The sequence below is a fragment of the Atheta coriaria genome, unplaced genomic scaffold (assembly GCF_025399875.1).
Source record: "Atheta coriaria isolate IRGN ID8LTWV9N9 unplaced genomic scaffold, Caltech_Dcor_3.1 hic_scaffold_7_pilon, whole genome shotgun sequence".
NCBI lineage: Eukaryota > Metazoa > Arthropoda > Insecta > Coleoptera > Staphylinidae > Dalotia > Dalotia coriaria.
The window spans coordinates 6,611,697-6,628,154 of NW_027045449.1; the positions used below are offsets into that span (position 1 = coordinate 6,611,697).

General features: G+C 33.1%; 1 protein-coding gene and 1 pseudogene across 12 annotated transcripts in view; one reads left to right on the forward strand and one right to left on the reverse strand.

The window, feature by feature from the left end:
* Positions 1-203: 203 nt before the first annotated feature.
* On the forward strand, positions 204-2,372 carry LOC135795479 (glutamate--cysteine ligase-like; annotated as a pseudogene).
* A 1,452-nt stretch (positions 2,373-3,824) lies between these two features.
* The window catches only part of LOC135795121 (antichymotrypsin-2-like), a 29,136-nt gene continuing 16,502 nt past the window's right edge, over positions 3,825-16,458 (reverse strand). The window contains exons 4-5 of one of the 12 annotated variants that reach the window (XR_010549027.1): positions 10,964-11,731; positions 9,445-9,651 (exon numbers count right to left, since the gene is read on the reverse strand). Coding sequence is in view for 11 of the 12 variants with exons in the window: in XM_065306646.1 (XP_065162718.1) it covers positions 14,551-14,750 (200 nt within the window). In the remaining variant the exon portion in view is untranslated. Of the gene's footprint in view, positions 3,874-4,497; positions 4,795-4,905; positions 5,089-5,119; positions 5,873-6,879; positions 7,190-8,297; positions 8,536-8,845; positions 9,155-9,444; positions 9,652-10,963; positions 11,732-14,537; positions 14,751-15,097; positions 15,448-16,136; positions 16,353-16,458 lie in introns of those variants that run through there. The other 11 variants (XM_065306668.1, XM_065306661.1, XM_065306666.1 and 8 more) reach the window with 11 other exon arrangements.

The following is a 16,458-nucleotide window of genomic DNA, read 5'->3' on the forward strand; positions in this document are numbered from 1 at the left end:
GTTTATTAATTTATACAAGCGACTGGAAAGACCAAGTAAGGCGACGTTTTGCATCGGGGTGACGAACCGAATACATTCTTTGCAATATTCGACGATAAAGAGCGCACTGCAAAAGGTGTGCTTGAGGGCGCATGAAATTCCCAGCACACTTCAAATCAAAGAGAGGCTGATCCTGGAGGGTGTGAAGTCCTGTGGCGGCCAGAATGGTGCCTGGCATGGTAGCGCACCCAGGTCAACTATATGGAGGCATGTTGGCACATTTCAACATTGTTGAGGCCAACATGAGGTACAGAAGGGAGGAAGTGAGGAGCTTACTAAAGCATAAGTGTAGGCCAGTTCTTAGTATAACTAGTTTTCCAAGGTAAGAAACAAAAACAAACAAAACATTTATTATGTCAATATTGTAGTATAATTCGTATTTAGTTCTCCAAAATTCTTAAAACATGCAAATATTTCAAGGTGATTGTATAAACACCAATTATTGCATTCCATATAACATGTTGATGAAATTGCATATCTACAAAACTAATTGCATATCGGATGTAAACTATGTCAATTTGTAAAACAGTTTAAAATAATTTCTTAATTTTAATTTTCTTAATTAATTTGCAGACTTGCCGCGGAAAACTTCACACCCGCCAAAGTGGCGCTAACCCCATTCGGGAGCAAACGCGCTCATTTTCCCCGATGGCGCCTACTTTCCCGGCTATCCATCGTTTTGCGACGCTGTCGCGCAATATTCGCGAGCGACGAGGTGAAAAGGCAAGGTCGCCATTAACATACCTGGGCAGGTAATTAATCTCCCGGCGTTCCGGCCTTGAGCGTATTTGTATTTAATTGCGTTTCACAGTTTACCGCGACGAGCGCACGCCGATCCCACCTGATGATTCGCACAAAAAGGACAAAGCCGCACGTCCGGATCATATTTATATGGACGCCATGGCTCTGGATGGATGCTGTTGCTTGCAGCTCACATTCCAGGCGCGTGTAATATCAACGAAGCGAGAATGACTTCGTACGATCAACTTACTCCGCCAGCACCGATCAGTTTTTGGTACATATTTGCATAAAACCAGTGAAATTATTAACGCGTCTAAGTAATTTGATCTTTTTATCTACAGTTGGTTTTAACTGTGGCGTCTCCGCTTCATCGTGGGTTTGTCGCCGATATTGATTGTCGTTGGTATTACTACAGCTCATCGATGATCGCACAGATGAGAGCGTGGTTTGATGTCCGTTACAATCAAATCGTTTTGTGATTAATAAATCACGCTGACCGATTGATTCTTACCTTCCAGAGGGTGATAAATCCAATGGGATGTTCCGCTGATTTATGATGAGAAAGTTTATAAGAAGTTACGGGATCATGATATTGATCATTTGCTAGCGCAGCATATTGCGCATTTGTTTATTCGCAGATTCAAATTTCATTGTTGAAGTGAGAAGGTTCACTCAAAATGACGAACAGGATACGACCATCTTTGAGGTTAGTAACACAAACATGGTTATGCATAAAATTGTATTAACAATATGTTTATTAATAGAATATTCAATCAACGAATTGGCAAACGCTGAGATTTTAAACCACCACCCGAATTCAACGATTGATGGCGTGTGGAGTTCCGGCCGTGAAATTCAGGATTACGGACTCCCCTTTGAGAACGCGATTGTTTGTTTTGTGGCATTGGTGACGAGTTATTCTTTTCGTCTGCTTAAACTCTCATCCCCATTAGCAAGGTGGACGAGAATATGAAGAAAGCACAGAAGCGAAACGCCGTACTAAAGGAACACTTTGGTTCCGAAGGGATGTTTCAATGCAAACCGTCAGCGCTACACAAAGTAGTGAACTACAGGAAGTATGGCAGCAAGCGCTGCTTCCACCGACGTTTATACTCCAAATGACTGTCAAACGAAATTATTAACGGAAAGGTACATATTTGTGACATTTCACACCCCCAAGTTTATTAGTAAAACGCGTTTGTTTAGAATGGCGTGAATTCCCGGTTTAATCTCCATTGATCAACAATTATCTGAGTGGAAATGGATGTAGACGCTGACACACATTGCACAATTCAACGATATTATTTGAAATTCATATCTCGTCGTGCGTCCGCGAGATTTCCAAACTGACCGCTACATGGATTCGACAGTCATCACCGGACATCCCAACTACGAGTAATTTTTGATCATTTTATATAATATTTCTGCCTTTAATGTCACTTTTCAAATCTCTTCAGGCAAGCAAGAGATTCAATGAGTAACGGACGAAATTAATCCATGATCTCTTGAAAACCATCAAGGGTATTCAATCCGGCGAGATACCCCGCTCCGAACTACTAGGTACAAATCCGGTGTCGAAGACCACCGAGTGATATTCCGCCAGTCACTTGCAAAAGGTGGCGGGCCACCAACGAATTAGTTAGTAATTTTGTTATTACGTTTATACTTCCTCTAGTTAAAAAAAGAGATTATTTTTACAACTTGTATAGAGAGTAGCTGTAGGCGAGGTCCAGTGGTAAATATATCTGTACCTCAGATAGCTTTTCTTTCCGAGTGATGCTTTATATACTTGTTGAATTTGTTGATAGTTTGTTACTTAGGTTTTATGAAGTGTTGATACTGCGTGCTAGTTTTCCTCTAATCAGTATTTGAAGGTGTAACAAAAACGTTTTATATTGTTATGGGATTTACAGAAAATAAGTTTCACAAGTTGTGATTGCTTTATTGCAGAATTGCAACGTTATATGAATCAAAAATACTTAAAGTTGTAAGTTTTGTGTGCTATAATAAAATAAATATATGTATATCAATCAACACAGTCACTTGCCTTCGACAGAGTTTTAATCATGGTTTCCAGTACTCTGCCCGCAGGAACAGTAAGGATGTTAAGGACGTTTCTGGTTGTTTTGCGATCATTTTCATGTACTTTTATTGATGTAAAAGATGAACGACTGGTTTACAATAACCGGTAATCTTGAATGCCATTCCCTTACGCATCGCGTGGCCTGTAAAACAAGTGCAAAGAAAATGTTTATTGTTTATTGAATGAAAATATTTCCATAAGTACGTTATGACCTATGTGCGTAACCGCATGTATTGGTTGGGTGATTATATCTCGATTACATAATATTTGCTGTTTTATCTACTTTACTACGCAAGCTACCTACAACGGCACATGGCGCATGTAAGGTTGGCAGGCAATAAATTAGTTTCTAAAGGCCATTAACATGTATTTACAATACATACTTATACAATACTTACTTTGTAATCCAAAATGTGGAACGAGAAGAAAAACTAATGACAAACCTAGCTACAGTTTTAGCAGTAAACCAACATAAATACGTTATCGTCGTGAATTGATTTCAAATAATATCCCCTATGAAATAAGTTTTTCTATTTTTGTATGTAGATTAATTCTACAAGATTATCATCAGATAACAAGTTTAAATTCGATTCCAATTTGCCACTGAAAAATAGGCACCCGTTGTTCCAGCTAATATAATAAGTGAAAGGGTGGTCATTTAAATTTAAAACGCATCGGTGGTGGCCCAGGAATTGGTGGACGAAACATACGCCTGGAATAAATTTCAAAGTTACAGGATTAGAATACGATCTACTACAACTACAGCAAATTTTATGGCTGACAACGTAAGTTAGTAATGAAACTAAAATTAGATTTAGAATTAGGATGTTATTTATTTAAAACTTATGTAGGAATATTACTCTATTTTGGTCGGGGTTATATTTTCGTGCTTGAAAAGTTTCCTAAAAGAATAACGGTGCGTGTCTGTTATGAACAAGCATAAAAATAAATGGGACGATTATTTCAATAGTCGATTCATCGTGGAATTGCATCAAACATGACTTGCAACCCTGAAATAAACGATTAAGAACACAAAACACATTATCTGCAGTGTAGGTGTGAGATTGCGAACAATTATATTTCGTTTGAGATTGCTTTTTGCGCTTATGGTATAATAAACTACAAATGGCGACGCACGGTAAACAATAATAAGATGAAATCTCTCATTGAATAAATGACTCCAAATATCTTTTGAAATTCATTTATTTATTGTAATAAAAACAGCATATAATCATCACCAAGTAGATGAAAACACGTTCGATATAAGAAAAAATGGGGAAACTATTGTAAATTTGACGTCTGCATAAACACCAATTAAGCTCTGGGCGACTTAATCGGGATACTTGGCATATGCGTTTATTATAGTCAGATCAAGAATACAGTCGGATTAAACGGATTTACTCTTGGTGTGTTTTTATTTTCAGTTTAATAATTAATAGATTTAAAGTTTATTTGAATACTTTATTGCATCCAGTATGTTTGTTTTATTAATGGCGCAAAATAGACATGATCGAATCGAATTGGCTATAAACGGCTCGGGCTTAATATACATCAACATGACAATAAGAAGTAAAAAGGCTTAAGTCTAAAGATTAATATTAGGTCACCAAATTCAAAATTAACGTAATAGATCATTTTATGGCAAATAAGTTTATTAATAAAGTATATCTATAATATTGGTGACAACAGAATGAACATGAACTTCTAAATATTTAAATATCTTGATGTGACCACACAATTTCCATTTTACAACCAATTACAAGTTGTGAATTTGGCAATTCTTGAGTTGCCGAATTATATCAAAGGTTTGTGCAGTTTTCCCAAAAATATAGTCTGTGGGGTATCGGTGTGCGCAGCGATCATATAGATAAATGGTTTATCAGCCTTAAAAACACTTGGTATAATGAAGGATTCAAGCATTATGATGACTCCTGGAATATAATCAGAGTAAACGCGATTATTCGCAGTTAGTTTTCATTTTAAGTTTGTTAAACTAATCCACCTCACATGCACACACAATGAGTTTCTTGCAATAAAATAAATTATTCATGGGTAAATTCATATATTTATTTCCAAAGAATTATATTAATATAGTTATTTTTTGGCCGTCGCTACTTTGCCTTCAAATAAAATTGTTTGTTTGTAACGCAGAATAAACACGAAGGGATGGTTGGCAATAAACGGTTCTGGTGGCCGTGGCATCGACAGGAGTACTATGCCAGCAGCTAAAAATGGTGAAATACATTAAATAACAAATATATATGTACTTATTTATTGTGCCAAAAAGAACTACAAGCTATAACCCAAATATTAATATTAAATATACCCATATTCGACTTCAACGCCAATTCTAAAATAATCAAATAATACAGGTTTGAGATAATTAACAATTAATTCACTACTTTTTCCGATGTCATATACGTGATGTTTCTTTTGTAGTGTCAGTTACCGGGGTGGTATTTTATTAATTTTAAATTGGGTTAATTTTTTAAAGTTTGATCAATCGTAGCAAATATTCTTCTTCTTCATTCGTTTTTCGAAGAAATCATATTTGTTTTAACTAGCTACATAGGTACTTTAAATATGTATAATTTATGAAAATATAACAACCTCTAACTCAAATACATATTATAGCACTTGAGCTTAAATTGTGAGACACATTTGAGTTACTGTATAAAACAACGCAGTAATATCATTTAATACATGGATACAACTCAAATTTCGAACAAGAATCATTCATTTTGATACATTGCTTATATTTGCTTTATAGTTATTTAAATTTAAGTTTCATGTAATTTAAAGGACAGTACATCTTTGATTATTTAAAAATGTTGTAAGAAATTAACGATCACTTTTTTTCAAATAACAGTCAACCTAAATTGTACTATTTTGTATTTTCTAACTTAGACATGAATAGAACCTTGTTGTCGAAGACCAACAACGAAATAAAGGCGTGATTAGCACGGAAATTCTTTTTCGGTTTGAAAGATGTAAAGGATACCAATGAGCCTACAACAAAATAATTCATTTTTAAAATAGAAGAATTTGATACAAACATGTTCGAGAATTAGGTTTCATGCGAGAGTTTAAAAATAATATTTAGAGTAAACTGAAGTTTTAATGATAAAAGTTGAATCCCATTTCCTGCACCAATACCAACTAATTCATATTTTGTAGCTTAGACACATATAAGACGTTATTTTCAAAAACCAATAGAGAGATAAAGCCGTGATCGGCACCGAAAATGATTTTCCGTGGTTCATACCCTGGGGCAGCACCACGCTCCATCATCATAACTGTTAATATAAAGACATGTTTTTTATTTAGTATGTTATGATAAAGTGTTTCAAACTTTAATTTCATGCTCTTGTGAACCAAACAATAGTGTGTTCGTGTATTACAAGGGTAATAAACTGTGCTGGAGAATTCTTTCTGTCAAAATTATATATGACTTATAGTTTTTGTTATATAATAAGCTGTTGTCTTTTTTTATTTCAGTATAGTAATATAGTTTTGCAAGTCGAGTGTCAATTCATACGCTAATTCATATTTTGTAGATTAGACATGAACAAATTGTCATTTACAAAAATTAATAAAACACAAAATAAGATCAATTCCGTGATTTGTACCCAGGCGCAGCACCAGGTATCGTAATCACATTCTACACATCTTCACTACATCAAAGATTGTTTTAAAACATGAAAAATTGTATTCAGTATGTAATTTAATGGCGTTTATTAAATTTTAGTTTCATGCATGATAAATCTGCGATCAGTGCTGAAAATCTACTCTTTCAGCAGAATAATCTTATATAAGAAAAAGCTTAAAAAAATTGAACCGAAAAGTAGAAATCGCAACCATTATACGTTTGTTTATTAATGGCGCAAAATAGACATGATCGAATGGTTGGCAAAAAACGGTTTGGGCTTAATATACATCAACATGACATTAAAAAGTAAAAAAAACTTAAGTCTAAAGATTAATATTAAGTAGATTCGAAATTTACTTAATAGATCTTTTTTCGTGTAAATAAGTTTATTACTAATAAAGTATAGTATAGTATCTATAATATTGGCGACAACAAAATGCAGTTGAACTTCTAAATATTTATATTTCTTAATGTGGGCACACAATTTCCATTTTACAACCTATTACAAGTTGTGAATTAGTAAATGCTTGAGTTGCCGAATTACGTCGAAGGTTTGTGCAGTTTTCCCAAAAATATAGTCTGTGGGATATCGGTGTGTGCAGCAATCATATAGATAAATGGTTTATTAACCTTAAAAACGCTTGGTATAATTAAGGAATCAAACGTTATGATGACTCCTGGAATATAATCAGAGTAAACGCGATTATTCGCAGTTAGTTTTCATTTTGAGTTTGTTAAACTAATCTATCCCACATGCACACAGAATGAGTTTCTTTCATTCAGTGATGAAAATCTACTCTTTCAGCAGAATAATGCTAATAATGATGGTTATTGGTGAATGTTCATTCCGAGAATCACATATAGGCAGATTATATTTAAACAATTATTGTCGAATATCTTTTAATCGATGTCTGAATTAAAATAATTAGTGATAAAACAGTTCATTTTTTAAGTTTTTTTTGAAAAAAGTAATGAATTATGAAAAAATGGCGAATGCGCCTGACATTTTGAAGGGTAATATAATTAATTAATAAAAACAAACTACTCCATTTTGTATGGGAGCTCTTAATTATACAATTTAAACAACTTTTCACATAATAACACTATGAGTTTTTCTGCAGATGTCAATAAGTAAAACGTGTATTCACATAGATATTTAATAATCAATTATCTCACTAAGCCCTTTTAGTTCTCGAGATAATCGCAATTTAATCACACTGCTTTCACGGGAAAAATTAAAGAAAAAAGTCCGACCCTGTTGTTCGACCGAAAAAAGTTTTAACAAAAAAGTTCGACCCAGTTGTTCGAACAAAAATATTTTCAGAAAATAAGTTCGACCCTGTTCTTCGACCGCAAAAAATTTAACAAAAGAGTTCGACTCTGTTATTCGACCAAAAATGAAATTTATTGAACAAAACAGCAATATTCTAGGCGTATTTTAAGACACTTCCCCAGGATTAATAAAGTTAAAAAAGTATGCATAGGGTAGAGGGACTCTCGAACTTCAACAAGAAACTTAAAAAAAATAGTTTGTTTAAAAGAAACAGAGCGATTTCCACATCATGTTTTCAAATTTTCACAAAATTGCCCAAACATAAATGTGAAGCTAATATAAGGCATGTAAAAATAAGGGTAGTTTCGGTCGCTTTTAATCAATCTCGGGACCAAAAATCCGTTTAGCCAATTGATACTTAATTTGTTGTATGCAGGTATTTGGTACACCAAACCCCATCATCACAAATACCACAAAAATAATGATACTTATTTTAAAAAGGAAATTAGTAATAACTTTATAATTTCATTTATTGTAATATACTATTTCACACATCACCATTATGTATTTCAATAGAATATTATATTTTAATATTTTATATTCATAAATGTTAAACTTTGGTTTCATGCAGTTTTGAGACAAATAAAACATTATTTTCGTGAACTAAAAGTGTAATAAAACTGTGATCGGCGCGGAAAACCGGTGTCGGTGCTGGATGTAACACCAGCGAGTAGGCCTTCATCAACACAACTGAAAAATATTCAATTTTAATCAATTTTGAGTAATCAAGTTTTCAAGTTTCGCTAAATGCAAAATTGTGCAACTTGTGTATGATGCTTTGAAAATGTTTACTTTCAACGTATATTCCCATTGGTAAAAGAACATTGAACGTACATTAACCATTCTATACGTTGAATAATGCGCAATATTACTATTAGCTAACGACCGTACCATTTAAATAAATGTAGAAGTACATTTGTTGTACAGGTGTATGCAAGATGCCGCTAAGCAATAAAAATGCCAAATCCGCCACAAAGATTAATCTTAGGAGGAATCGCAATTTCATTAACAGTTCTATTATATTCGTATTGAGAAGTTTAAATACAAAACGTATCTATAATACGTGACAATATAATGTAGTTGAAGTTCTAAATATAAGATATCTTAGCACACAATTCGCATTATAAAAGGAAATGCAAGTTGTGAAATTATTATATATTTGAGTTGCCGAATTATATGGAAGGTTTGTGCAGTTTTCCCAAAAATATAGTCTGTGGGGTATCGGAGCGCGCAGCGATCATATAGATAAATGGTTTATCAGCCTTGAAAACACTTGGTATAATGGCGGATTCAGTCATTATGATGATAGCTGGAATATAATAAGAAAAAAACGCAATTATTTGCAGTTAGTTTTCATTTTGAGTTTGTTAATACATCAATATCCCATGCATACGGGAAGAGTTTCGGACAATAAAAATAAATTATCCATGGGTAAATTCATTTATTTACTTTCAAAGAATTTGGGCCTGTTTGCCTTTAAATATAATAGTTTGTTTATGGCGCAAAATAAACGTGCAGGCATGATTCGCAATAAATGGTCGTGGTAAAAATGTCAAATATAAATTATAATCCAAAGATTAATATTAAATAAACCCAAAATTGACTTCAAAGCCATTTTATTAGTATAACTTAATATATGTGACACTTATGACAAAACTAACTTTACTTTTTAAATAGTTTTGATGCATCCTTGAAATAGCATTGTATCTACGGATTCGTCAGGACTGTGAAAGATAAGTGCGAACACGAATGAGTGATCCGCTCTGAATTCTTCTTCAATCGCGGCTTTTAGCACCACAGTCACTCCTACAAACACATAAATGTATCTTTACAATTTCATTTTATAATCAATACGAAAAGTTAGACACAAAGCAGAAGAGTTGCTTTAATCTCAAATAAAGAAAGAGTTATAAGGGCAGGCGTCTAAACTATTACAGTAGAATCTTGATAACTCGAATGTCAAGGGAAACCAAAAAAAATTCGAGATAGCAAGTGTTCGACTTAACAAGAATTTCGAGGTATGAAGAGTTAACTCATCAAATTTCGACATAAAAAGGCACAATTTCATAGAACATTTATTACGACAAATTACATTAGGTAACATAAAATGAAAGTCAAGAACATAATTATAATGAATGAACTTACACTGTATGTTTTAAATAATTGATAAAAAATCTGTTATCTTCGTTTGATTCAAGCCATTTACAGATTTTTTATCGATTATTTTTTCTAGTTCATATAGTGAACCGAATATATGATACTCGATATCATTACATCTTTCAATGTAAGTTCGTAGTGTATCAATTGCTGTATTGTACTCATGTTGTTGCTTGTTAACAGCCAAACAAATATGTACTGACTGAGCCAAGTAACCAAAAGTGACCAAAAATGAAGAAACATAACATCTGTGTTTCTTAGAAATTAGTAAGTTTATTGAATGAATTCATTCCTTGCACGTGTGCAAAACAAAAACAATAGATAAGAGGCCCCGAGCCCCGAACATTCCTTTTTGATTTTATTGCCACGAGTTTTAAGCTCCGGGAATCCCGAGTTTTGAGCTCCGGGAATCTCGAGTAAGAAATCATAAAATTTTATGAACTTCGACTTACTGAGGTAGTATTTGCAGTTCGAGTTACTGAGTATTAAAATGTACGAGTAATACCTCACAGGGAAATAACTTATTGTTCGAGTTACTGAGTCTAAAAAATTCGAGTTAGTGCGTCGTTCGGGGTTCAGCGGAAGGGAATAGCATATCTTTTCGAGTTACTGAGGATTACGACTTAACAAGGTTCGAGTTATCAAGATTCTACAGTATTACAAACACAGATCATGCAATTTCAAGAAGAAAATATATTTTTCTACTTTCAGCTTTAAAGCGTCAGTTTTTCCACAGTTTTAAGACACGAAAAGTGGCACTTTAATCACGGTCGAGCAAGGCCGTGACTAAAATACATTAGCCACAGAGTAGAGCTTGCGCCTGCGCAAACGCGGCACGGCGTATTTTGTAATCTCACATTTCACACTAGTGTGCGAAAGAAGTTTAAAAATACAAAAGCATAAATATTGTTCGTTTTAACTACATATTTAACACATATATGATTAATAAATATATAATAACCTCTAACTCCACTACATATTGTGGCACTTTAGAGCCTAAATAGTGTATACTCTTGATGCAAACAGCACCAACAATTTTTTGCTTGAAGAAAACAATTTCTTACGAAATTGCACATGCTGCACCAGTAGCACAATGAAGCTGTGATCGGCGCTGAAAATTCTTGGAGGTATAGCTCCCAGAGAATAGTAAATTACTTTTTCTATAAAAAATAAATAATAATTTTCTCGTGTTATTTAATTCATCTTTGATATTATTTACAACAGCGAACTCACATCTAATGCGACAAATATTGCGACGAGCTTAGAAAGTAGGAATGAGCATTTATAGACAAATATAAAAGAAGCAAATTTGCGACACTTTTGAGTTACTGTATAAAACAACGGAGTAACATCATTTTAATGCGTGGATACAACTCTTAATTTTGAACAAGAAACACATGCATATTTAAGACAGCAGTATATTTATATAGATTATTGTTTTGATACATTGCTTATATTTGCTTTACATTTAATGCTTCACAATTATTTTAATTAAAGTTTTATGTAATTTAAAGAACAGTACATCTTTGATTGTTTAATAATGCCGTAAGAAATCAAACATCACTTTTTTTTAATAACAGTCAACGTAAATTGTTCTATTTTGTATTTTCTAACTTAGACATGAATAGGACCTTTTCATCGATGACCAACAAAGAAATAAAGGCGTGATCGGCACGGAAAATCATATTCGGTTTGAAACCAATTAAGGATGTAAAGGATACCAATACAGCTACAACAAAATAGTTCATTTTTAAAGTAGAAGAATTTGATTCTAAAATGTTCTATAATTTGGTTTCATGCTGCAGTTTAAAAATAATATTTAGGGTAAACTGAAGTTTTAATGATAAAAGTTAAACCCCATTTCATGCACCAATACCAGCTTATTCATATTTTGTAGCTTAGACACATATAAGACGTTATTTTCAAAAACCAATAGTGAGATAAAGCCGTGATCGGCACAGAAAATGATTTTCCATGGTTCAAGTAAGTGATAATAATTTTTTTTAAACAAATTATGAATTATGAAAAAATGGCGGATGCGCCTGACATGTTGAAGAGTAGTATAATTATAATCTTTAATTAATAAAAATGAACTACCCCATTGGGTAGGGGAGCTCTTAATTATCCAATTTAAACAACTTTTCACTTAATAACACCAAGGGTTTTTTCTGTAGATGTTAATAAGTAAAACGTGTATTCACATAGACTTAAGAATCAATTATCTCAAGAACTAGAAGAGATAAACAAAAACCGAAAACACTATAATGCTTAGTATGATATTCTAGGAAAGATAACGTTTAAAAACTTTCCAATATAACATATGCCTAAAAAAAATTCCACCGCAATATTCTCAGAAAATAATACAGTTAGAAAAAAACTTTTTTCATTTTGTTCCGGTCGTGATAAGGATCTACAAAATGGCAGATTTAGTTTTTCCAATTTCCAAAGTTGACCAAAAACGACTCGAAAAGAATCAAGAGGTTACACTTGACTCTTTTTGGGCTCAAAAATATTTCTTTCCGCTAAAAGAAAATCGAAAACGCTAATTGATTGAGTTTTCCAAGAGGATAAAAGATATGATGTCAGTTTTCCGATAACATTAATATTTCGGAAAATGGGTGGTAAATTCAAAACTTATAAAATAAAACTACTCTCCAATTTTCCCCAAACTTTCCAAACTGATGAAAAACAATGCCAGGAATCTATTAATCCAGGTTTGGTTGCGCTATCTTAATTCGTTTTTAAGTTATTGGCCATTTTTAATTATTACATAAGTGTTGACAACTGTAAATTTTAACGTGTTATATAATGTAAAATTTAATTCTACATACGAATATGAAACCGGTTTTTCTTTATCTCTAATGATTTTCAAGATCAGTGCGAAAAACTGGTTTATTCGTTTTCCCTATCATTTCCTATGCAAAAAATAAATATTTTAAATTACAACTTTTTATTACCAAATTCTTGTAGAGAATTCTTTAAGGATCAAGAATATGAAATCCTTTTTTCCGTAGCCCTTTTAAATCTCAAGATAATCGCAATTTAATCTCACCGCTTTCACGGGAAAATTAAAGAAATAAGTCCGATCCTGTTGTTCGACCGAAAATATTTTAAGAAAGTAAGTTCGACCCTGTTCTTCGACCAAAAACGTTTTAACAAAAAAGTTCGACTCTGTTATTCGACCAAAATGAAATTTATTGGACAAAACAGCAATATTCTTTCGTATTTTAAGACACTTCCCCATGGTTAATAAAGTTAAAAATGTATGCATAGGGTAGAGGAACTCTCGAACTTTAACATGAAGTTGAGAAACTTTACAAAAAATAGTTAGTTTAAGAGAAACACAGCGATTTCCACATCGCACATTTCCACATGTTTTCAAATTTTCACAAAACTGCCAACATTTGAAGGGCATTTCTGGGCAGTTCCAAAGGACCTAGATTGCTAAAATAAAATGCATCGTAAAGAGAGTCTGTGGGACTCTAATATGACGCTGAAAAACTTCAGGAAAGTCAATTAATTCAGGAGATACAGGATGTTTTTCACACTATGTTTTTAAATTTTTTGGAAAATGCTTATTTTGAAAGAGCATTTTAGCGCACTTCAAAAAGGGCTAAGAAGTTGAAAAGGTATTCAATGCGTAGTGGAACTCTCCAACTCTGCAATAGCAGTAAGAAATTTTGATAAAGTCAATTAGTTTACGAAATACAGGTTGTTTTCCACACAATGTTTATAAATTTTTTGAAAAATCCTTATTATTAAAGGGCATTTTAGTGCACTTCTAAATGGGCTAGGAAGTTGAAAATATATTCATTGAGTAGTGGAACTCTCCAACTCTGACATAGCAATGAGGAACTTTGATTATGTCAATTAGTTTACGAGGTACAGGGTGTTTTCCACACTTCGTTTTAATTTTTTTTTGGAAAATGCTAATTTTTTAAGGGCATTTAAAAACTCTTTTATGAGAAATCTAACTAAATTTACATACTAGTGCACACAAACTGACTTACACTGAAGTCACATGATTCAAGTGCATTTAGAATTTGTTTTCGTTGCTCTAAAACACATAAAATATGCGTAAAACTTTCACGCAACTTTTTTCACGCCAAATTTCAAAATTCTTTAAACACTGACTAGGTATATTATAATGATAAATTGTTTTTGTAGATGTCTAGATCATCTCGTATTAAAATAATAAATAGTAGAATGCGCTTATTATTCCGTCTATCATTTTGTTTCTATGCTGTCTCAGCCTGCCTATTCATCGAAATTGGGAAAGTATGCCGTGGCAGTTACAAACACGCAAGCAAATATGCAAACAAACATGCATGTGAAGCTAATATAAAGCGTGTAAAAATATGGGTAGCTACGCTCGCTCTTAATCAATCTCGGGACCAAACGGCCGTTTAGCCACTTGATACTTCATACGAGTATACTACTCGTATTTCGAGGTTTGTATGCAGGTACGGCCCCAAACCCCATCATAACAAATACAACAAAAATAATGATACTTATTTTAAAAAGGAAATTAGTAATAACTTTATAATTTCATTTATTGTAATATACTATTTCACACACCACCATTACGTATTTCAATAGAATATTATATTTTAATATTTTATGTTCATAAATGTTAAACTTTGGTTTCATATTTTCGTGAACGAAAAGTGTAATAAAACTGTGATCGGCGCGAAAAACCGGTGTCGGTGCTGGATGTAACACCATCGAGTAGGCCTTCATCAACACAACTGAAAAATATTCAATTTAAATCAATTTTGATTCATCAAGTTTTCGCTAAATGCAAAATTGTACTACTTGTACGTTACTGGGAATGTACGTTGAGAGGAGGATGTGTACATTCGCTTTGAAAAGGTATACATTCCCCAATGCGTTTGGTGATTGTGGATTCCCATCGGTAAAAATACATTGAACGCACATTAACCATTCTCGTCACATTCTACGCTACATGTTGGTAAATAAACGTTGAACAATGCGCAATATTGCTATTAGCTAACGACCGTACCATTTAAATTTATAGAAGTACATTTGTTGTACAGGTGTATGCAAGATATCGCTAAGCAATAAAAATGCCAAATCTGCCACAAAGATTTAATCTGAAGATGAATTGCAATTTCATTAACAGATCTATTATATTCGTATTGATAAGTTTAATAACAAAACATATCTATATTACGTGACAACAGAATGTAGTTGAACTTCTAAATATAAGATATCTAATGTAAGCACACAGTTCGAATTATAGAAGGTAATAAAAACTGTGAAATTATTATATATTTGAGTTGCCGAATTATATGGAAGGTTTGTACAGTTTTCCCAAAAATATAGTCTGTGGGGTATCGGAGCGCGCAGCGATCATATAGACAAATGGTTTATCAGCCTTGAAAACACTTGGTATAATGGCGGATTCAGTCATTATGATGATAGCTGGAATATAATAAGAAAAAACGCAATTATTTGCAGTTAGTTTTCATTTTGAGTTTGTTAATACATCAACCTTCCATGCATACGGGAAGAGTTTCGGACAATAAAAATAAATTATCCATGGGTAAATTCATTTATTTACTTTCAAAGAATTTGGGCCTGTTTGCCTTTAAATATAATAGTTTGTTTATGGCGCAAAATAAACGTGCAGGCATGATTCGCAATAAATGGTCGTGGTAAAAATGTCAAATATAAATTATAATCCAAAGATTAATCACTACATAGTATAAAGTAAAGTCGCTTTTTTTTCCGGTCCCTTTGTATGCTTAAATCTTTGAAACTACGCAACGGATTTTGATGCCGTTTTTTTTAATAGATAGAGTGATTCAAAAGAAAGGTTTATATGTATAATAACATCCATTAAATAGTGGAGAAGTACTGTTATTTTTGAGGTTTCTAATGTGTTGTCGTAAATACAAAGTTTTCGATTATTCCCGTCTCCTCTTTGTGCGATGCTTCGTAGCTTCCCCCCTCAAGCATAGACGTGTGTATGTGTGTACGTGTGGGTTGAAGTTGACCGGTTGATGTTTTTGTTTGGAGAAGGAGAGTCGCTTTCTCTATCTGTCCCTTTGTATGCTTTTTTACTTCCGTGCGAAGCCGGGGCGGGTCGCTAGTATTAAATAAACCCAAAATTGACTTCAAAGCCATTTTATTGGTATAACTCAATATATGTGACACTTATGACAAAACTAACTTTACTTTTTAAATAGTTTTGATGCATCCTTGAAATAGCATTGTATCTACGGATTCGTCAGGACTGTGAAAGATAAGTGCGAACATGAATGAGTGATCCGCTCTGAATTCTTCTGCAATTCTAAAAATCGCGGTTTTGCGCACCACAGTCACTCCTACAAACACATAAATGTATCTTTACAATTTCATTTTAAAATCAATACGAAAAGTTAGACACAAAGCAGAAGAGTTGCTTTAATCTCAAATAAAGAAAGAGTTATA